At 37.3% G+C, this 21685-nt stretch overlaps 1 protein-coding gene across 5 annotated transcripts in view; it reads left to right on the top strand.

Moving 5' to 3' along the window:
- Nucleotides 1-6939: 6939 nt before the first annotated feature.
- Nucleotides 6940-21685, top strand: part of TLE4 (TLE family member 4, transcriptional corepressor) — a 159394-nt gene continuing 144648 nt past the window's right edge. For 4 of the 5 annotated variants that reach the window (XR_004230794.1, XM_031945496.1, XM_031945498.1 and 1 more), the window contains exons 1-4: nucleotides 6940-7268; nucleotides 8358-8455; nucleotides 9529-9592; nucleotides 10754-10798. Coding sequence is in view for 4 of the 5 variants with exons in the window: in XM_031945496.1 (XP_031801356.1) it covers nucleotides 7224-7268; nucleotides 8358-8455; nucleotides 9529-9592; nucleotides 10754-10798 (252 nt within the window). In the remaining variant the exon portion in view is untranslated. Of the gene's footprint in view, nucleotides 7269-7657; nucleotides 8060-8357; nucleotides 8456-9528; nucleotides 9593-10753; nucleotides 10799-21685 lie in introns of those variants that run through there. The other variant, XM_031945497.1, reaches the window with a different exon arrangement.

The following is a 21685-nucleotide window of genomic DNA, read 5'->3' as shown; positions in this document are numbered from 1 at the left end:
TTTCCCTTTTGCAGGCACTACAGACTTGTTTGTATGCTCCTCCTTTTTTTTTTTTAAAGGAAATGTTTTATCTTTAAACTGCTGGTTGACTTTAATCATTCCTTAGAACTGTCAGAGAACATAATTTAGAAAGTAAGAACAAGGCCATTTGTAAATGGTGGGAAATGGTCTTTTATTGAAGAAATATTTAACTTGAAAAGTTAAAATAAAGAACTGCTGAATATTTGTGCTGTATTTTGAAACAGATTAATAACATCTACATTATAATTAAGGATTATTTGTTCACATGTTCACAACAGTTTCAAAATCAATTTTTCCACCTTAGCACTAAATGTCAAACTTTCTTATGATTATAGTAACTTAATCTATAAAGTTACTACTTCAATTTTTGTTTTGTTTTGTTTTGTTTGGTTACTGTCACTGTTCTTTATAGAAAGTCTAACTTCAGGAATAGGAGATATCTTATACAAGTCACCAAAAGATGAATCAGGGTATAAGTCCAACAGTGTCAGATTGCCAAATTCTTTCATTAAGAAAATTGATAAGTTTCAATAATGATACCGTAAACTCTCAATAATGTTTGTTAAACTGAATAGCTATTAATTCAGGAAATTTAGCATACCTAAGTTTATTATAGGTTGGTTTTAAATCTGGAAGAATGGTGTAAAATTTATCTTAAGGCATTCATGGATGAAAAGTTGCTATTTTTATGCTTTATATTACTAGACTAAGAAATAGGAGTCTTTCTTTTCAAAAAAATGCATTAATTCCCATATAATATTATAGTGAAGGACCTAATTAAAAATTCTTATTCACCTGTCACACCTTTCACATAAAATACATATAATGATGAATGTAAGTCCTGATTTTAAAAGTCTATCAAAATAAAAGCTATCAAAATAACTTTTGTCTATCTTAAGCTAATCTTGAAAAAAATTATTCCTAATAAGTGAAAATCTTTCAGAATTTTCTGTTTATTTTGGTGGAAATTTGACAAGTACTATAATTGTTGAATAATAAGTTTGAATCCCTTTGTTTTCTAAAATTAGTGTAGTGGACAAGATGTTACATGATGGCTCATTTACAATGTCTTAAAAGAAATTCTAAGAAGAAAATTATGTGATAGAGCCAGTTTTTTCTATAAGAAATTATATAATATTGTAGACAAGTCTTGATATGAAATATAGTTATGAGAATTGTACATACATATTAAGATTATAGGTCTTTGAAATTTGAGTCACACTTAATGACACTTAGAAGAACCAGACAAGCCAAATGAAACAAAAATTTGCTTGGTCCTTGGAGATATTCTTAAACTTCACATATTTTTATAAATCGTATAGGATTTTGCTCCATGCTCTCCCTCACCCCAATGTATTAAGTATTTAAGTGACAGTGAAAAAGGAAAGGAACTTATATGTGCTAAAATATTTGTAGCAGCTCTCTTTGTTGTGGCAAAGAATAGGAAACTGAGGGGATTCCCATCAATGGGGGGAATGGAGGAATAAGCTGCAATATACAGTTGTGATGGAATACTACTAAGCTGTAAAACATGATGAGGTTGATTTTAGAAAACAAAACAAAACAAACTAGGACTTGAATATTTATATCAATGATGGTCTTCTGTAATGTGAGGTCGGTTGGGAGACAACCCAGAATTCAAAATATAACAAAAATACTTAGGTATTTAACCCATTAAAATCATTGGAACATGATTTCAGAATTGGAAGGGACCTTAGGGAGCATCTAATTCAACTTTTTCATGTGGTCTCTTGACTGAAAATCCAGTCCTTCCTCTACACCTTACACTCTTTAATTTTCAAAATAAATACAAGTTTCTTTTGCTTAATTTCTGTCTGGACAAATTGTTACTTCAGCAGAACCTATTTGAGGACTTGGCAAGGGCAGCTGAAGAAACAACTCTATTAATAAAAGGTATAGTTGCCTAAGCACTATGTATACATCTTCAGTTGCCCTTATCAAGTCTTAAGAGTCTCCAAAGAGTTAAGTACAAGGGAGTAGAGAAGATGGGGAAAGTACAAGGGATTCTAGAAATCATTCTTTTTTGCAGTCAGCCACAATACACTACTTTAATTCCCTCTATCTTTCCTGTCCTTAAGAATAATTGCTAAATAAGGAATGAATTTTTAAGTAAATATGCTTGGAAACATTTTGATTGACTGATACCAATTTTAGGAGAATAGAAAACATGACCTCTGTAGAAGGAGCCAGGAAACACAGATTTTCCTTCCTACCTCACTACTTACAGTTGTGAGATTGGGCAAATCACTTAATCATTTTGAGTGCTGGTGGCTTTCCTGCCATCCCATAATGAGAATAGTAACTAGTGAGATTTGTAAAGCACTTTAAATGCTCATTAGAGCTTCCTAATTAACTTGTGACATAATATCACAGGTATTATTATCCCCATTTTACTGAAGAGGAAACTGAATCTCAGAAAGGTTAAAAGGGATGTTGCCTAAGGTCATGGGACTAACAACTGAAATAGTGTTTGAACCTAGATTTCTTCTGATGACAGACTTTCATTCTGTTTATTGCACCCCAGGTACCAGGACTAGAAACAAATTCCAGGCCCCTTCTGATTCTAGCCTCTATACTATAATTCTTCGAAAATCAAATAATCTGGGGTAACTAGGAAAAATGATTTGGGGATAGATGTTGCCATTTTTCAAATAAATAACTTATTATCCATCATCATCATTACAATTCTGTTAATGTTATAAGCCAATATATATATATATATATTGCAATGAGAATCAGTTACAACAATTACATGAATAAATAATAATAGCTAGCATTTACAGGCTTTGCAAAGCGCTTTATAAATATCTCATTTTATTCTTACATCAAACTTGTTCAGATTATCTGGGGAACACTAAAGTCTGCCCTGACTGAAGAGCTCTGTTGATTTTATGCAATAGTTTATTAAATTTTAATACTGATCGATATAGTATATATATCCACTTTACCAAAATTTGACAAACTGTAATGATTATATGACTGTAGTTCAATGACTAAGCCATAATTATACCCTCAAATCAACTTGATTGCTTAGTTTAATGATAATTTTTCTAGACTAAAAATCTTGTCTTATTTGAAACACTAATATGATTATCACCAAGGTGTGACATACATTCTTGCTTAGGGACAATATTCAGGTCAGGTGATGTTCACAGTACCTTGATTATATTTGAATACTCTTTCTTTCTCTTACAGTTACTTGCTGTAATGCTGTTTCATAACTCAGAGATGAAACATTCCTAAATACCTGGCCTTTTTCCTGTTTTTTTTTTTCCCTAAAAAAAACAAAACAAAACAAAACTCCACATTTTGATCCCTCTCTACCTAATCTCCTGTTGACACACAACTGTCAGGAGATATGAAAAAGTTTCCTATTACAAGATATTTGATATTTCCTCATAGAGCAAAGGACACTCTTTGCTCATTGACCCTCTCAATATCTCTTCAGGTTCTGATATTATAAGTCTCATCAAGTTTCCTATGCTGAGGAAACAGACTGCTACAAAGAATTTCAATAAATATGGCCCATTTGATTTAGAGGTTTTCCATGATAATGTAGAAAACATACTGACACTGACTGAATGAATATGAGCAAATCATTTCACTAAACTTGTATACTTATTGGTAAAACGACATACCTGGGACTGGCTTGTGACAATCACAAGAGATAATGTATATAAAGTGCCTTTAGAATCATGAATGATTCTGAAAATATAGCATACATATATACATCAGTCTTTCTCACTGCTGATAAGACATTAATACTAAACAGTCACTTAATTTTTAGTTTTGGGAGAGGTTCAAGATATGGCTATGAAAGTACACCTCTCATTTTTTTCGGGGTGATTGTAGTAGTGTAAAGAACAGTATAAGAGCTAGGCAGTCTCCAAGGAATCTACAACAACTTGCTTTTGTTCTCCATCATCATCATCATCATTACAGTGAGCTATTTAAAAGGAGGGAAGTGATGGTTCTACACACTTTTGCATCTCTGCAGTCTCTCTTCACAGTGGGTGCTCCATGTACAATGTAAAAAGGGAAAGCTGATTGCATCAAACAAGGCAGATTTTTCAAGATTCCTCAAACAATATCACCAACAATATTCTTATCTTCAAGTAATATTTATTAAACACTAACATGAATGGCTCAAATTAAGCTCAACTGTGTCTCAGGAAGCTTCCACTCTAAAATCTGGGCAGGCTGGTGAGGTCAGGATTTGCAAGTCCATCTTTCCATTAACCAAGCTCCGCACTCCCTCAGTTTGGATCCAGGCCACTGGCTTAGCAGGGTAGCCCTTTTGAGCCCCAGGCTCTCCAAAATGCTCGGGGCCAGGCTGCATTTGCCAGCTTGCTTTCAAATCTTTTTTTTCCTCTTCCGGGAGGCTGGCGCTAATGGGGTCGGATTGAAGAGAGGGCAGGTTCCCTGATGCTTGGCACACTTCATCATAGACACAGCGAGTCCTGCTGCTACTTGGTGACACGAAAGTCGGAAGAACCGGGCATTTGGGATGCAATCTCATTCCGCTGGGCATGCAACTGCCCCACAGTCCTAAGTTTTCCCTTCGGGAAGCCCAGAGAGCCCACTGTCTCCTGAGCTAAAATGGGGCGAGACATACGTACCCCTAGAGACCTTTCTCCATTCTTCAAACCCCACTCGTTTTGGCCTATATTTCTTGCTCAATAAAGGGATTCGAGAAGGAAAAGGGGTGCTTTTTTTTAAAGTGTAGAGAGCGTAGGAATGGAAGCTAGAAATAAAGTTTCTTTGGGGATTTTGAGCCCTTTTCCTAGCCCTGGAAGCACATGGGCAGCTCACTCTTTTTGTTTCTCGGGCTCAGGCCTGAAAGAAGTTGGTTAAGTGGTTGGGTTGGGGGAGGGAGGTGGGAGCCTTCCTCGGGGTCCCTCCATTCACACCTCCACCCCACGCCCCCCATTCCCTAGGAAAAGGAAAAACCAAGCCAGAGCTCTAGGGTTAAATAGCAATCACGTCTTATACGCTTTAAGAGGAGGCGCCTTCTCTCAATGTTTCTCCCCCTTCTCCAAACTCCCCTCTCCCCACTCTGTTCCAACGCTTTACAACACCTCCCTTCCACCCCCCCAAGTAACTGGGCGGTGTTTTGTGTCTCCAAACAAGGGCAGGGGGACTCAGTCCCCGTTCACACGGAAAATTATGCCGGCTCCAGCGGTGCGTAAAATTGATGTGAACTGAAAGAAGTGGGATCAGCGTGATCCTCCCTCTCTTGTCTCAACAGGGGTTTCGGCACGTTACACAAGGCCGAGCTTGTCTCTTTAAGGAGACATCGGACCCTAATTAGTCCGCATTCCTGGCGCGGCTAATTCGGCCGCCGTTGAGGGCAGTGTCGTGTGCACGTTTGGGTTTGGAGTGGAGGGTTTTGCAGGGCAGAGAACGAGCAAGAGAAGTTGAAATCATTTACCGCCACCAAGCCTCCCTCCTTTAAATCCCCTCGTACCTAGTCTCCCTATTCACCCCACCCCTTTCCACCTTTCATATTTTGCCACCATCATCCAGTTCTGAAGGTGCAGCCCTGGAGGCGGCGGCGGCTGTGGCGACGGCGGTGGCAGCGGCAGCAAAGGCAGCGGCAGCAAAGGCAGCGGCAGCGGCAGCAGCAGCAGCAACAGCAACACAGGCAGCAGCTCCAGCAAGCCCCACGTTACTTTGATTGACAGCTGAACAAATGTTTCCCCTGTTCGAACGCTCGCGCTAAGGAACGTCAGCAACCACGAAGCTCCACCTCGGGCGGGCCGCCTCTGCCCCGCCCCCGCTCACCTCATCCCATACTGTTCATTGGCTCAAGCCTCGGGCGACGCCCGGCCCCCACGTGGGAACTAGACTGTCCGGCTCCTCCCCACTGGCTTCCCATTTGTCAAAAATGAAATGATGGGCAGTAACACAGAACGGCGATTAATGTTTAGTAGTTTCTGATTGGTTGCCTGCGTCGCCCGCTGCGCCGGGAGTAGGCGGAGCGTTGAAGGGGGATCTAGGAGTCGCCGTTTGGCCTGGCGGTGATTGTAGTTTGTCTGGTTAAATCCTGCACCTTGGAGCAGGGAAAGCGTCACTAGATCGGACTACATCTCCCGGGATGCTCCGCTTCGCCTTCTTCTCTGATTGTGAATATGTATCAGAATGTTAATGATTTGCTGCTGCTAAATTTGGTCAAAGAAGTCACCTAGACAGAGCGTGTTGTTAGAGCTGTTCAGAGCGGTTGTTTAGGCTGCTTGCTGCTTTCTTCCCCCTCTCTCACACACTTGTATGTTATTTTGTGGCCGTGTTCGCGGAGTTTGAAAAGAGAGAGAAATAAAGCCGCAAAGCATCTTTTTTTTTTTTTTTCTAAACACCTCTACTCTTCAAAAAAAATTTTTTTTGGGGGGTGAAATACAAGAAAAAGCAGGAAGGAAGAAAAATAAGGAAATGAGATGAGGTAAAAAGAAGCTGAAAGGTGTATGTTAAAAGATCGTTGCTGTGAACCGAATAATCTCCAGAGAATCACAGAAAGCACCGGGCAAGAACCACTTCCGAATCCAAGGAGTTTGCTTTTTTTTTTTTTTTTTTTAATGCAAGAGGAATAATAACCAATTAAAAGACAAATAAAAGTTTGGAGTGGGGTGGCGAGAAAGAGATAAGGAGAGACTGTGTACGGGTACACACACGGGGTGTTTGGTGGTTTCTACCACCACCACCACCACCACCAACACTCTTGGAGGGCAGTGACTGGTGCGATCCGAGGAATATTACCCGCCAAAGGAACGTTCCAGGGGCTCCCGGGCAGCCGCTCCCTCGAAAGGAACGGACTCTCCGGAACGTGGGGACAGCAGCCTTCGAACGTTGCCGGGGAAGACGTTCCATTCTCCACAATGACCGCCTGCCAGTGACAAGCCCCCCGTGGAATGTTGGAGCGGTTCCGTTCTGCCGGGGACAGAGACGCCGCCGCCGCCGAGGGTTCCTCCTCTTGTGTCACGCGAGACCCGGGGGCGGGGAGGGGGGCGCTGGGACCGCCGCCGCCGCCGCCGCCGCTGCCGCCGCCGCCGCCGCCGCCGGAGAGACGCTCCTCCGAGAGCCAGCCAACCCCGCCGCCCGCCCGCCGGGTGCCTTCTCCTCCTCCTCGTTGCCATTAAAACAAATGATCCGAGCTGCTCTGCCCAGCGCCGCCAACTAAATCGGTTTGGATGATTCGTGATCTGAGCAAGATGTACCCACAAACCAGACACCCGGTGAGTGCAAGCAAAGCCCGGCCCTCGGGGAGGGGGCACGGGGATACTACTACGCTGGGATTCCCCGCTCCCCCCTCTCCCCCCAGCCACGCTCCCCCCTTCTCAGTTTTATGAGGGCTTCTCGAAACAGGGAAAAAAGCCCAAACAAATCAATACGTGCCCCTACTCCCAGTCAGCCCCTTTGCTACTGTCAGATATTGGCGAGGAGGGAAGGGATTGGGGGGGGGGGTCGCTTCGGGAAGGCAATTGAGTTGTAGCCATTTTCTTATTGTTGTCTTCTGGAAACCTTGAAAACCCGAAGATAACGATTTGCGATCTCGGCTCCTTCAGTTTTTCTAGAGGTGGAAAGATCGGGGGGGGGGGGGGGGGGGGGGGGGGGGGGGGGGGGGGGAGGGACGCGAAGAGAGACCGGGAGACTTGGGAGTAGGAGGGTTTTCGCTGAGCTCCCTCCATCCCTGCATTGATGGGGGTTCAAAGTGAGTGAGTGAGTGAGAGAGAGAGATAGAAAGAGGTGTGCGTGCTGGGAGGGGGTGATGTCTCCCCTTCTTCTCCCACTTGTCCCTGGAGAATGAAACGTGTCGTTTTGAGCTCCTTCTCCTCCCCCTCATCCCCTCATCCCGGTTTCACAATATGGCCAAAGTGTCCCTGACACAGACCGTGGCAGTTTGGCGGTTTCGATTCCGGGCCGGGGGAGTGCGTGTGTTCGAGACGCTGCCCCTTCTCACCCTTAATGAGAAAAGAGCTTTCGAACCTTGATGTTCGTGAGAAAGGCTTGCACGAGGGAAAAACTGGTGTGTGTATATATACGTGTGTCTGCGTCTGGGGGGTGGGGGAGAGGGAGGGTAGAGTACCGGGAAAGAAGGGAATGCTTATCTGGAGGGGAGAGACTTTTCTCTGTATTTGGTTATAAAGAGGAAAAGTAGGGAGTGGAGGGTGGGAAGGGGAGGAAGAGGGAGAGAGTTTAATAGCTCTGTGCCTTAGTGTGCTGTACCCCTCCATTCCCCCTTTTAGCCCTGCGTGGTATGTTTTCTCAATCTCTTCACTCGCCAGTGATGTGGGATAATTAAATATTTTATTGTTATTCTTTAGGCACCGCATCAGCCTGCTCAACCCTTTAAATTTACAATTTCCGAGTCCTGCGATAGGATTAAGGAAGAGTTTCAGTTTTTACAGGCTCAATACCACAGGTAATGATGTTTACTTTCCTTGATCCTCCTGTTTGCTTAGCTCTTGTCAGTCTCCCCCCCCCCCCATTACCCAGCCCCCCCTTTTTTTTTCATTTTTGACAAGGTGAATGTAAAGGTTTGGGGTGGCTTTTTTTCTTTTCGTTTCATAGACAGAAAGGCTAACAGCACCATTCTGGGCAGGTGCAAAGAAAGAAAGTGTGAGCCTTTCTCCTCCCCAAAAAATAAAAAAAGAAGGCAGAATATTTTGAGACTGTAGGAAATTTGAGAGATGGTTGCAAACTTTCAATAATTACTTACTGGGAGAGAAGGAAAGAGAGATAAGAAGATTTAGGGGACTTTTAGTTTTCATACTTATTTGTTGCTTCGGATTTTCTTCTCCTTTCTTCCATCTGACCATTTCACATTTCTGCTCAGCATTTCAGGGGGAGAATCTTGGCTTGCAAGTGAGCTATCGGATTGCATTTTTGCTGAAAGATGTTTTATTCTCAGGATGATAATTGACTAGTTGTTGACATTTTAAAATAGTCTTACCATAAGTCTCATTAATTCTGTCCTAATTTTCTTTGTATATGACTTTTTTTTTTTTTTAAACAAACCCCAATTTGAACAAAATCAACAATTTGCTTCCTGGGTAGTGATAATAAACTTGTCTCTGCTTTTGGAGGGAAAGAGAGATGTCATTCATTAAAATATGCTTGATTCATTTTCATTCATCTCTTAGTGGACCATTAAAAAAAACTCAGATGTAATATTTTGTGGGATTGGGCTTTATCTTTTGTGACCATATGTTTATCTCATTTTTTTTTTTTTTTGGTGAATATTCATTTCTGTGAAATTCAAGGAGAGATTCTCCATCTTCCCATCTTAAACTTTAAATATCACATTCTGTTAAAAAAGAAGAAATGAGACAATCTTTTTCATTTTGTGTGTGTTTATATGTGTGTTGGTATTTTAATTGTTAATTTGAAATTTATGGATACTCAATCTTGAGAGAGGTAATGAGTATATTTAGAAGAGAAGAGAATGTAAATCAAATGTTATGGAATACTTATGCTTCATTATGTCTTGAACAGTTTGAAACTGGAATGTGAAAAACTGGCCAGTGAGAAGACCGAGATGCAGCGTCATTATGTCATGGTAAGAAAACAGAATAACATATTCAAAATGCCTATTAGTTTGATCTGCCAAAAGCAGGAATTCATTCAGGTAGCTTAAGGCTATAAAGGAGATCACTAGTGTTGCCATTGTAGTTGAGATTGTGGCATAATTTCTAGGATGTTAGAACTTGCCTCTGAAAACCGGTTTTGATTTTAAATTTTCCTCAAAGTTTAACTATGTCATTTTCTCTGTGTTTTGTTTTTTAAGAATTTCGAAAATCAACAGCCACAAAAAAATAAAACAAAATAATTTCCGCTTTACTTACTTATAGTCATGATCAAAATAATAGTGGGGTTTTTTTTCTTGTTTGCTTTGTTGTATTTTACTATAATTCCAAATGATATTAAGGAATGATTTTTATATGATTTAGTTTTTAATGCTTTGTTTCTTTTTTTTTTTTAAGAGTGAGAAATTAAGATAAAGATCATTTCTCTTTTAAAAAAAATTGCCATCTCACCTAAGTATTAAATAAAAGAGCCTTTTTAAATTTCTGAGGGTCTTTTCCATCAGGATTCATAAAGTACCAGTTATCAAGACATATAATCATACATATTTATATGATGGCTTCGAAAGTGTCTGAAGGATTATATCCTGGGCTTGCATCTAAGGCAATTTCCCTTTGAATTTGTGGTTATAAACACACTATGCTTAAAAAATGAGAAAGTTAATGCCAGAGATTATTTCTAAGTAACATTGCTTTTATGACCAATTCAGTCAAAGCACAAAAGATTAATTTGAGATGTATTTTTCCTTTTTATATATTGGTCTTCCTTAGGAATTGATATACTTTATCACTGAGTTCACCCACCAGGATTTTTCTTTCCTTATGATAAATATTGAGAGAACAGAATATGTTAAGATGCTATATTGTTGAACTTTGAATTTTCTTACTTTTGCACTGAGCACCTTTCTCTTTTTGACCCTTCCTCCCACCCTTGTAATTCAAAATGATTTTTTTGCATTTTATTAAGTTAAATTAGTGGATAGATATCCGAGTTTATCATAGAGTTTATGGGAATGGGTATTATGGGGTTGTGGGTATTTTGAAATTCTTGTTGGGGACATTTGGAATTTTAAACAGATAATAGAAATATTGCCTGATAGTAGACATGAATTTAATTGATTTTCCTTCTTTGACAGTACTATGAAATGTCCTATGGGTTGAATATAGAAATGCATAAGCAGGTAAGGCCTTATTGATTTCCTTTAATTATAAAATCATTCACTAATATATAATGCTTTTTAAAAACATAATTCTATAGTCTCTTAATTTATTCTTTTGTACAATTGTATGGCTGGATTCTAGAAATGATTTATGATGGATAAAGTGCTATGATTTTTCTTTGTGTTTTCCCTTTTTTTTGTTGTGTATTATTTTAAATTGCTGGTACAAAAATGATTTAAAAACTTGCATAAACCTCCCAGATATATATAGTTTTGAATAACATATTTAAAAATCAAGCTCTTAAGTTCAACATGCTGCTGTTTTGTTTTTTGGAAAGATGTATGTTATATTGGGGATATAAGCAAGAATTTACACAGTGAGAAATACAGATTTTCATGGAAAAGTAAAACTTTAAATTACATGGGTTCTTGCTGTATGGAGAGGTAAGGGTTAGCTGCAAAGGACCAAAATGGACTCTGTAGCTCTACCAAATAAATTGCTATAAAATCCTCAAACTGGTCCCTTGAGGCTATTTAGTTGGGCCTTACCAGGAAACTGTCAGTTACTTACAAAATTTGTGAAAAGTAAATGAGCCTGATAGCATTATGTGATGGGGTTCATCACTGTGCCTTGAAGTCTAACAATTAGTTCATCCAAAGAAAAATAGTGATTAGTAGGAAAGGTGAGTGCTGTGACTCACTGAGCAACTTATGGTTTTTTAACCTTTTTTGCTGGAGGATAAATTAAGTGGTTGGATTTGGGTTTCCTAGAGAGAAAAACAGCACTTTAAAAAAAATTGAATTGTTTGCCAATTCATTTTATGGAGTAGTTTTGGGGTTTTTTAAAATGCCCTTCTAGTAGTGTTGCTTGATATCTCACCAAGCAATAATGGAGTGGGTGTCTTCTTGTCCCTCTGTGCAGAGATTAGGGAGTGGCTTAATATGCTCTTTATTTCTTATTCATATTAAAAGTATGTATCATTACTTTCTGAGTTTGGAGAAGATAATTTGCCAACAAATTGTTAATTTTTGGCCATCTCATGGGCCTCTTATTTGGTATAGTTTTTAGCCCCACTAGGTACATTTGATTACATTAAACTTGTGAATTAGATAGTAAAAGACAGCAAATTGATGGTATCTGAAAGCATGAAAATTGGGCAAAAACTTGCAAAGCTCTGAAGTCATCACTTATTTCAAGGGCTGAGAAAATTGGAATTTGTAATTCCAAATACTTTATTTCATTAGTTCCATGGTTTTGTTGAATGTAGCACTGAAAGTATATTGTGGATACTGTGCATTTAGATTAGTTAGAATATCATTTTGGCATTACTACCATTTCTGTTTAAATTAGGAACATAAATTCTGCCTGCTTACAGAGCACTCATTCAAGCTTATGGCCTTCCATTCATTCCGCTTTACTTGAACAAATTACAGTAGAGATGTTGTTTGGTAATTATCATTGCTGTTAAATTTCATCTTAGGTCTGTGTCTTATAAATGTCTTTTTGCTCTATGAAGATTAATTAGTATCTTTTAAAGATTGAACTTAGTGACTAATGTCCTTCTGTGTTTTTCTCTCTCTTTCCCTCCCTATGTCTCCATAACCTTCTAGGCTTAATTTCTTTATACTGTGTAAGTGCTGGACAGATAGACACTCCATGTTCTGCCAGAAGTATAGTCTTTTATGATGTTTCTTAATTACCTTTTATACTTACACCTTTAATTGTACCAGTCTTCTTGTCCATAAGCCCTCAAATGCTGCCCATTTTAAATTGAGAGCAGAGTGTATTTTTTCCCCTTTTTATTTTTCCCCCTTTTCCCCCCTTGCTTTCTAAATTCAATCACATCAAGAATCCTGAGGGCAGTTTATCACATTATGAAATACAGACAGCCCTGCAAACCACCTACTTATTATATTTTCTTTCTTTTTCCCCTTAAGCACAGAGGCATATCTGTCTTTATTTGTTTTCCTAGGCAGACAGCCTTGGTTCCTCTTAGCTTCTTTTCCAGATGTACTTGCTGGATGCCCTTGTAATGGAAAGCAGGCAATAATGCAGTGAAGTTGCCCTGCGGCATAATTGGGCCTAGTTCTCGAGATCAGGTTAGGCTTATTCACTTATTAGATTTGCTTCTCTGAGGGTTCAAGAGTAGGAGTCCCCGGAGTCCTTGGAAGTACCCTAGTAATTGGTGGCCCTGATATTTGAAACCTTTGTGTATTTTTCAGTTAAAGCTCCTGTTCTTCTTGGCTGCTTCCAACTACACAGTATTTATTTTTAGAGAAATTTTTCATTGGAACAGAAAATGATGGCTGTGATGGAGGCATGACTCTGTGACTTAGCAAATTGATAAAAGGATAAAAGCATAGAGCAGAAACAATGTGGGGGTCGATACTGTCTTCTCCCACCCTCCTCCCCCCTCACTTGGTGCTCATCATCAGTCATCCTGTGTTGATTTTGATAGAAGACTATTAAAGTAAAACCTATGGGGAATTTGTCATTCTGAAATGAAAGCTAATGTAATTAGTACCAATTAAAGTACATTTAGTAAATTGGATTTAATCTTAATTAAGCCTGCATAATGTTGCCAATTTTTAACAATTATGTTTGAGAACATAATTAATTTAAATTTTGGTAACTGAGTAAATAGCATTAGATTGGTAGAATGAGTTGATTTTTTTTTTTTAAGGGTAACTGAGGGTACACAGTAACATGACATCGAATTAAAGCATAAAATATGAATCTAATTTTCGGGGGTCTCTACTCAGATCAATGGAACTGAGCAGATAAAGCTAGAAGAAACAAAAGTTAGAGAGGATTATTATGGACCCATAATAAGAGTCTGCCGTTCCTAATATCTCATTTTAGTATGAAAATGAGGATGACAAAAGGAATATATTTAAAAAATGTTTTATTGAGATGTGTCCACATCATGAATTTTGAAAAATAATCAGAGAATAATTCTCTCACTCTATCTCAGTTTGTTCTATAAAGGAAGTTGGCATAATGTTTAGTGGATGTTACTTGTATTGCTAATTAATACCTTAATAAATATAGTGTCATTTTTTAACCTTAAAATGGGTCAGTCATTGTTGCAGAATTGGACTGTGATTTGAGATCATCTTAATATGCCCTGCTTTTTAATGTGTAATGTGCCCTTTGGACTTAAATGCACATCTTTACTTATTATGGAAGTTTGAATATCGGAATTGGACTAGTCAGTTGGCATTTCTGAATAAGCTATAGGAATTTGAAATGTGGTGAAGATGGAAATAATTACATTTTGATCGAAAGAGAATAAGAAAATACTTTAGCTTTTTGCTAGTTAATGTTCCTTACTCAAAAATGCCCCTTATTTCCAAAAAGTAGTCTTTACTTGCTTGAGATAAATCTTAATTTTGTAAAAGCAACAGTATGTGAATCAAAATGAACATACACATGCAAATATTTTTTAAATATCAAAGCAAGAAAAATTTTCACTCCAAGCTATGTAAATTTTATTACAAGACTTGGGCAACAACCATTTGAGTGCTGTTAAAATATTAATTGAATAGAAATGAAAGGGCTCTGCCAGCTGATAGGATCTCATAATCATAGCTGCAGCAGTCGATGGTAAATGATGATAAATGGCATTAGGAACCTTTTAGCAAACTGTAATAACTACAAGGAGGGAAGCAGTATGGATTTGCATTATATCTGATACCCTCTAGTACCAAGTGGATTGCCAATACTGCTTGTTTAGCATTTTCTAAGGGCAATAGGATATTGATTTCTGACTTACAAGGAACAGCTCTATTTTCACCATTGAAAAGTATTGCAGGTTGTTAAGAAGAAATTGACTTGAAGAGGCCTGACTGCTGCCCATCATGGAGCAAATAAAGCAGAACTGCCGAAGCATGGTGGAGCAGCAAGATGGGCCCTCAGCAATTTGTTGCTATTAATTTACCGTGCTCGACAGCAAATCAATCGGCATCTACTGCATCTGCTGGAGAAAATGCTGTCCGGGGCAGATAAAAAGCTCTGCACAGCCCAGAGAATGGAGTGGATTGGCCAAAAGAAGGCTGCAGCTAATGTGTAAATAAGTGAAATCAAGGCCACTGTTGCAGAGGAAGCTGTTTTTAATTAGGTTGGGGCTTTTTAGTGAGCTATTTTAGAAGCAGCTCAGGATTTTGAGAGTAAGAAGAGATTTATTGAGGCTGAAGAAATGCACAACTGGCGTGACATGTCATTCAGCCTTGAGTGTGCTTCATTCTTGTGTCATCAGTTTATTTGTGGGAAAATGGTGAAGGTAGAAATCAGTTTGTTGAGTTTAAGGTTCGGTTTTGACCCTTGTATGTTTAAAAAAAATTTCTCAAAAGTACCTGACTTCTTGAATGTTAATTATCCATTTCATTGAATGCCTTATAGTTAGAATGTATGCTAGGGACACACAGAGAGAAAATAAATATGAATGAATGTTTGCTTTTGCATATGTTTAACATGATTAAATTTTTTTTTAGTAGAACTAAGCAGAATTGAACTTTTTATATAATGATGAAAATATGCTGTATTTGAAGGCATTGTATTCTATTTGCACATAACTAGGATGCTAATCCAAATGATACTGACAGAATTTGCTATCCTTTAGTAAACAGGAAATTTTAATGGAAAGATGAATGTAGGGTAATCATTGAACTGGAAAACTGCAGAATGAGGGATTGCAAGGGGAGTTTTGAAGGCTGTGGAAAAACTCTGAATAGAATCAGAAAGTGTAAGAGTCTTCTTGCACATGCATGCATTTTTGTGTTTTCCATCAGTTTCAAAGTAAGAAAAAAAGATAAACTGCCTACTTTTTAACTAGACAAAAAACCAAACACCTGCTTTGTATAACAGCCATTTGTTTATATATAAGGCTTATCAGTAATTTATGACATTCTACAACTTAGTGTCCCCAGTAGTAGTAGTAAAACTTCTTCCCCATTTCCTTGGCTTTTTCACAATTTGCATACTTTGGGATAGGAAATCCATTTTACTTGTTCTTTTTTTACAGTCTAGTAAGCCACACTTAAGTTATATCTTGATTTCAAAATACATTGTTTCAGCAACAGCCAGGAAGAAAGATTGTTAGGCCTAATGAGGAAGTGGAAAGGAATTTTTCACTAGGACAAGAGTCAGCTAACCTTTTCTTCCCTCATATGAAACAGAGACTTGCAGTAGAAGAAATGCCAAAATATTTTTCCTTTCTTGGGATGGCTATAACTACCAGGCAGCTTTGAAGTGAGAGAAAGAGATTTGTCATTAAAGGACTCCTTAATGTGTCTCTAGTTGTGTGAATCCCATTCTGTCCTATTCCTCATTCTTCCTGTGGCTGAGCAGGTAAAGAACTAAAGATTGTGCCCACCTACCTTATTGACATTGCACATTCAGTACCTTTCACCTGGGAGAATTACTCTGAATGATTCTAAATAGATCTTTCCTCTTGCCTCTTGCAAGAGATTGGTCTTCTTTGGGACTGAGATCTTGGTTCCAGATCATTTCTTTTTTTTTTTTTTTTTTAATTTAATAGCCTTTTATTTACAGGATATATGCATGGGTAACTTTACAGCATTAACAATTGCCAAACCTCTTGTTCCAATTTTTCACCTCTTACCTCCCCACCCCCTCCCCTAGATGGCAGGATGACCAGTAGATGTTAAATATATTAAAATATAAATTAGATACACAATAAGTATACATGACCAAAACGTTATTTTGCTGTACAAAAAGAATCAGACTCTGAAATATTGTACAATTAGCTTGTGAAGGAAATCAAAAATGCAGGTGGGCATAAATATAGGGATTGGGAATTCAATGTAATGGTTTTTAGTCATCTCCCAGAGTTCTTTTTCTGGGCATAGCTGGTTCCGTTCATTACTGCTCCATTGGAAATGATTTGGTTGATCTCATTGCTGAGGATGGCCTGGTCCATCAGAACTGGTCATCATATAGTATTGTTGTTGAAGTATATAATGACCAGATTATTTCTTGATCAGAGAATTTTTCAGTAGGCTTGAGGCAATTCTTTGGCTTGGTCCACAAATAGGGAGACTGCCCTTTTTAATATCTGTGGTTATCGTAAACTACTGAAGTTTAATTCATGTCCTTGTACCTTGGGAGTTGTAGGTTGGAATCAGAGTAGCTTTGAATAAGTGAGAAAGGTAGCTTTGCCCAGTTTTTTAGGGTTGAATGTGACTCACTGTAAGGATGCCATTCTCAGTATCCCCCAGGAGCACTTGCTTGCTCAACGTGATGCAGTTTGCTTCATCTGAGGTAACCTATTTCTCATTTTTTGTATGAGCTTGCTATCTTTATTAGCTTTTATCTTTTCCTTGTGGCTTCTAAAAGTATGAAGAGATAAGAGTGTTTGTTAATCACCATCTTGTGGGTTTTTGAAGTGGGGGGCAGCGAGGAGGGGGAAAATATGTGATGTTTGGTTATGTCTTTGTAGTTCAGAAAGATCCTTGAGATGCAGGAAATCATACAAAACTTAAACTTCTAAATGGAGGCGGATGTTTTTCTTTTATTGTTAAGACTATCTGTAGCATTTAAGCGAAGAAATATTTCTCATTGCCTCAAACCTTACCTTTTCATTTCTTTATTTGAGGCTAGTATAGTTAATCTCTGTCCAAAGTCTTTTGGGCTGGGTTGAAAGAGAAAGCAGAGAAAGTTTTCTTTTAAAATATGCTATTGAAACCTTAATGGAGAGAGATTTGCAGACATTAGTTTGTTCATTTGAAGAAAAGAAATCTATGTCCCGTTATCAATTAAGAGTTGTTATAAGGAGTCAATTCATTAATAATTTGATAAAAAAAAGATACCAGATGAGGAATTGTATTGGTTGCAAATACAATTTGGCAGTTAGTTTGGTTTTTTTTTTTTTTTTTAAAGATTTCTTTTACTTCCTTTGAATTGATTAGATATTATTTATTTTACACAATGTGTCAAATGTCAGATAGAAACATTATGAAAGGGTCAGAATTATTAGAAAGCTCTTTTCTTATCTCTCAGTCTGTCTCCCTTTTCAAAATCACTCAATAGTCAAACTTAAATTGATTTAATTATTACTATCTTTTGAATCTAGCTTTTACAAGAAGGTTGTGTATGTACTGTATGTTGAATATTTTAGCTGGCAAAAATAGTGAAGTTTTTTGCTTTTTAAGCAAAAAATGTGTTCAGACACATTCAGATATTTTTCATTAGGTTATTCTTTCGAACATGTTCTAATTCAGAATTAAATGTTCATTTGATATAAGAATATTTTTAATTTTAAAAAGTGTACCTTGATATTCTTTTGATTTTCTTATAAAAGCAGCTATCTAGTTGTTTCCTGATATATCCTGTGTAAAAGGACTTGGCCAGAGTATATACCAACTTAATATAAAAACTAAACTCTATGATGATAATTGTTTATACTTATACAACTTTAAGGTACAAGTAGACAGCATGAATATTGCTACTTTACAAATGATTAAACTGAGAATCATAAAGTTATTGACTTGACCTGGTACCTTGATAAAGCTATCTATTCATGTTCTAGTTCTTTATCTCTGAGATCAGGGTTCTTTCCACTTACACTATCTTGTCACACACACACACACACACACACACACACACACACATCTAGTATATTTGGGTATAATATCTTTTTTCACTGGAACTAGACCAGTGTGTGTGTTAAAGAAGACTTGGGTCTCTTTTTCTCTTGGGACAAAACATTACCTTTTGTACTGTCAAGTAAAGAGACTACTGTTAAGTCGTGTACAACAAGATATCAAAGCTTTGTATGTAAGCTTGGGAGTCACTGAGGTCACAGAATGCTGTTGATACTTTCAAGCTCATTGGTCACTAATGTAGACACTCATTTATAAGTTATTTACCCTCTTGATCCACAGTCGTCCAGTGGAAAAGAGCTTTGGCTCTAGAGACAGAAGCTTCTGTGCCTTACTATTAAGGTTAACTCTGAAGTCTGTGATCTTTTAGGATGTCTTTTTTTTTTTTTTTTTTCTTTGAAACTACAATTTGTTTTGATTCAGGGGAGCATAGTCGTGTTTATAGTCTAACTTCCTCATTGTACAGATGAGAAAACTGAGAAATAGAATGTGAGTGACTTAAGGTCATAGGCATTAAGTGGTAAAATTAAGATTCACACCAGGTCCTGACTCCAAATCAACCTTTTTTCTCACATGGCTTTCATGCATTGATCTTTTTGACTCTGTCCACCTTCTATATTTGGAGCTCTTTGCTTTGGACCTGTAAGAATGTTTTTTACCTAATGGTAACAGAGGAACTTAGCAAAATTTTTTTGACCCAATCTGCCATGCAAAATTGGATATGTGAGAGAAAAGGGGAAGGATAATTTTTTCTAATTTAAAGGACTTTTAAAACATAAAGTAATGTGAATATTATTGTCATAATTGTGAAAACAAGTGGTGGTACCATGGGAGAACTTCTGTTTACCAAAAGCTTAAGATTTTTTTTTATGTGTCATTCATTATTTCAGTGTTCTTACAAAGCAGGTAGCAAGACTTTGATTCATGTATTAAAAGAGCTTCTGTCAGTAGAGGACCCAGATAGTTTGCCAAATGTGCCGTTCCACTATTCTTTCTTAACAGATGACACTGAGACAGAAGGGGCTTTAAATGTCTTGTCTGGTGTCACAATAAGGAGATAAGAATGTAGACAGGGATGTCAAGATTGGATGAGGTTAACTAATATGTTGAAGGTCACCTAGACAATCATGGCAGAGTATGGGATGAGCATTGTCTAGAATTTATTGTTTTCAAATAGTAAATAATGATTTCATTTCTGTGATGGTCCTTGCATAATAATATATGAAGAGCAGCACATTTGGCATTGTAGGTGCTTAAATCCCAACTCAAGCTAAAGGTAATAAGCTGTTTCTTTATAGCACCTTTTAATCAAAGAAACTTCCCTTCCCCTTTTTCAACTATCTACCTACCCTTCCACCCCACCTCTACCTTCCTTCATCCCATGGAATCCTGGATCAAAAAATCAGATCTGCTTTTAGCAAAGGAATTAATAAAACACTTTGACTTGCATTCAGTTATTGTCAACCAAGAATGTGGGTAATTTAACATTGAGGAGGGGGACAAAAACTGAGACCAAAAGGCAATTATGAGCTAGTACTGCTTGCTTGATAGAGGTAGTTTATGGAAAAATAATGTGAGAGAGGTCCGGAGTGCTAGGAATAGAACTTAATTAAGATCATGAAGTATTCACTCTCTTGCACTCTTTTGGGAATATGTTGACATATTAGAGAATAGTGTAAATTATAATATTTTAATTTGTCTATTCTGAATATTTGAGTCTGCCTTTGTATTTTCATTGTTACAAGCACTATTCACTCCAACACGTTTCTTGATAGAATATTCTTTTAAATGAATCTCTAATCAGTATGTATCTGAGGAATTATTTGTCTAGGAATACTGTCTGTATGCTACTTTGGTAGAATATGGGAATTGATGAGTTTTAATCATATTGGGGCATTTGTGAAACTATATTTCTATTTCTCCTAAATCAATCCAGATATCAACTAGCTTCTGGTTCTTTTTCCTCAGAGGAGTTTGAAAGTCTTCCCATTTTATTAATTTCTGCCAGTTGGCGCATGTTCATGGTTAATGGTAATTCAGTGACTAAGAATTCAGACTTAATGTTGCCTTTTTAGAAGTCTTCAGAAATTTTCGTTGATTCTTTGAACTGTAAGGGATGTTTATCAGCATCAGAGAATTACTCAATAATAATGATAAATCATAATCCTTGCCAGAACCACAGCAGTCACTATTTGGTACTTTCAAAGTCTTCTAGGCCATATACATTTTGTTAACTTTAGAGCCTTCCGATTGTAATTGCTACATTTTAATTAGATTATTTTTAAAAAATAAGAAATTTTGTCATCAAAAAATTTGTGTAGTTCGTGAAGAGCATATCTTATAGTATAATCCAACCCTTCCCTAGAGATGTAGTTTTGGGCAGGTTGTTTAATAAATCTTTTACAATTCTTTTTTAGAGAAAATTTATAACACGTTATTTTCTTTAAAAAGTTATGACCTCAAAACTGAGGTGCATCAATAAGATATCATGCTAAAGTATTCAATAGTTCCTTATATCTGTTGATCAGTTTTTATTTAGGAAAGGACTTAGTTTCAATAGGTTATTGACTGAATATGAATGAAATGGGAAGGGGGTCAGGAAGAAAGAGCTTAATCTTGGTTTACTGATCTGAAGAAAGAAAAAGAACAAGGAACAATTGGAAGAAATGACTTAGTTTTCATTGCATTTCATTGCATTATCCCCTTCAGTATTTCTCATTTCATATGACAACTTCCTGGACCTAAAAAAACCCACACTCAGAAATGGCTCTTTATTAGAGAGTTCAGGTTAAAAGTAACCTTCAAAACACCCAAAACAAAACCAACAACAAAAACTCCCCCAAACCTCAGCTCTCTCTTCTCTATCATACACTCACTCATTTATTCTTTTGCTCTTTTGTTATGAGAGCTAAGACAATGCAAGTGACTGTTGCCTAGGTATCTTTAGTATCTGGGCCTACATTGTTATGGCAAGGGGTTATGTATATTGTTTCTATTTCTGTATTTTCCATTACCAAAATGTTTTAAGTATGTGGATAGAATGAAGTTATATTATAATAATATGTTAAATATTACCCACAAGACAATATTAAATGTTGAGCAGATTCTTCTCCATGAAGGCTTTACCTTGATTGGTGTATTGCTGAGGTTAGAGTTTCTTAACCTAATGTTTGTGAATTCATTTATTTAAAAAAAATTAATTTTTTCAGTAGTGGTTTTCTTTTAAATTCCGTATTTTGTAATATCTATTAAAAAAAAATCCCTGAGAAAAGACCAGACTTATAA

Source organism: Sarcophilus harrisii, chromosome 1, assembly GCF_902635505.1.
Source record: "Sarcophilus harrisii chromosome 1, mSarHar1.11, whole genome shotgun sequence".
Taxonomy (NCBI): Eukaryota; Metazoa; Chordata; class Mammalia; order Dasyuromorphia; family Dasyuridae; genus Sarcophilus; species Sarcophilus harrisii.
This window is presented reverse-complemented; position numbering and strand designations above follow the sequence as displayed.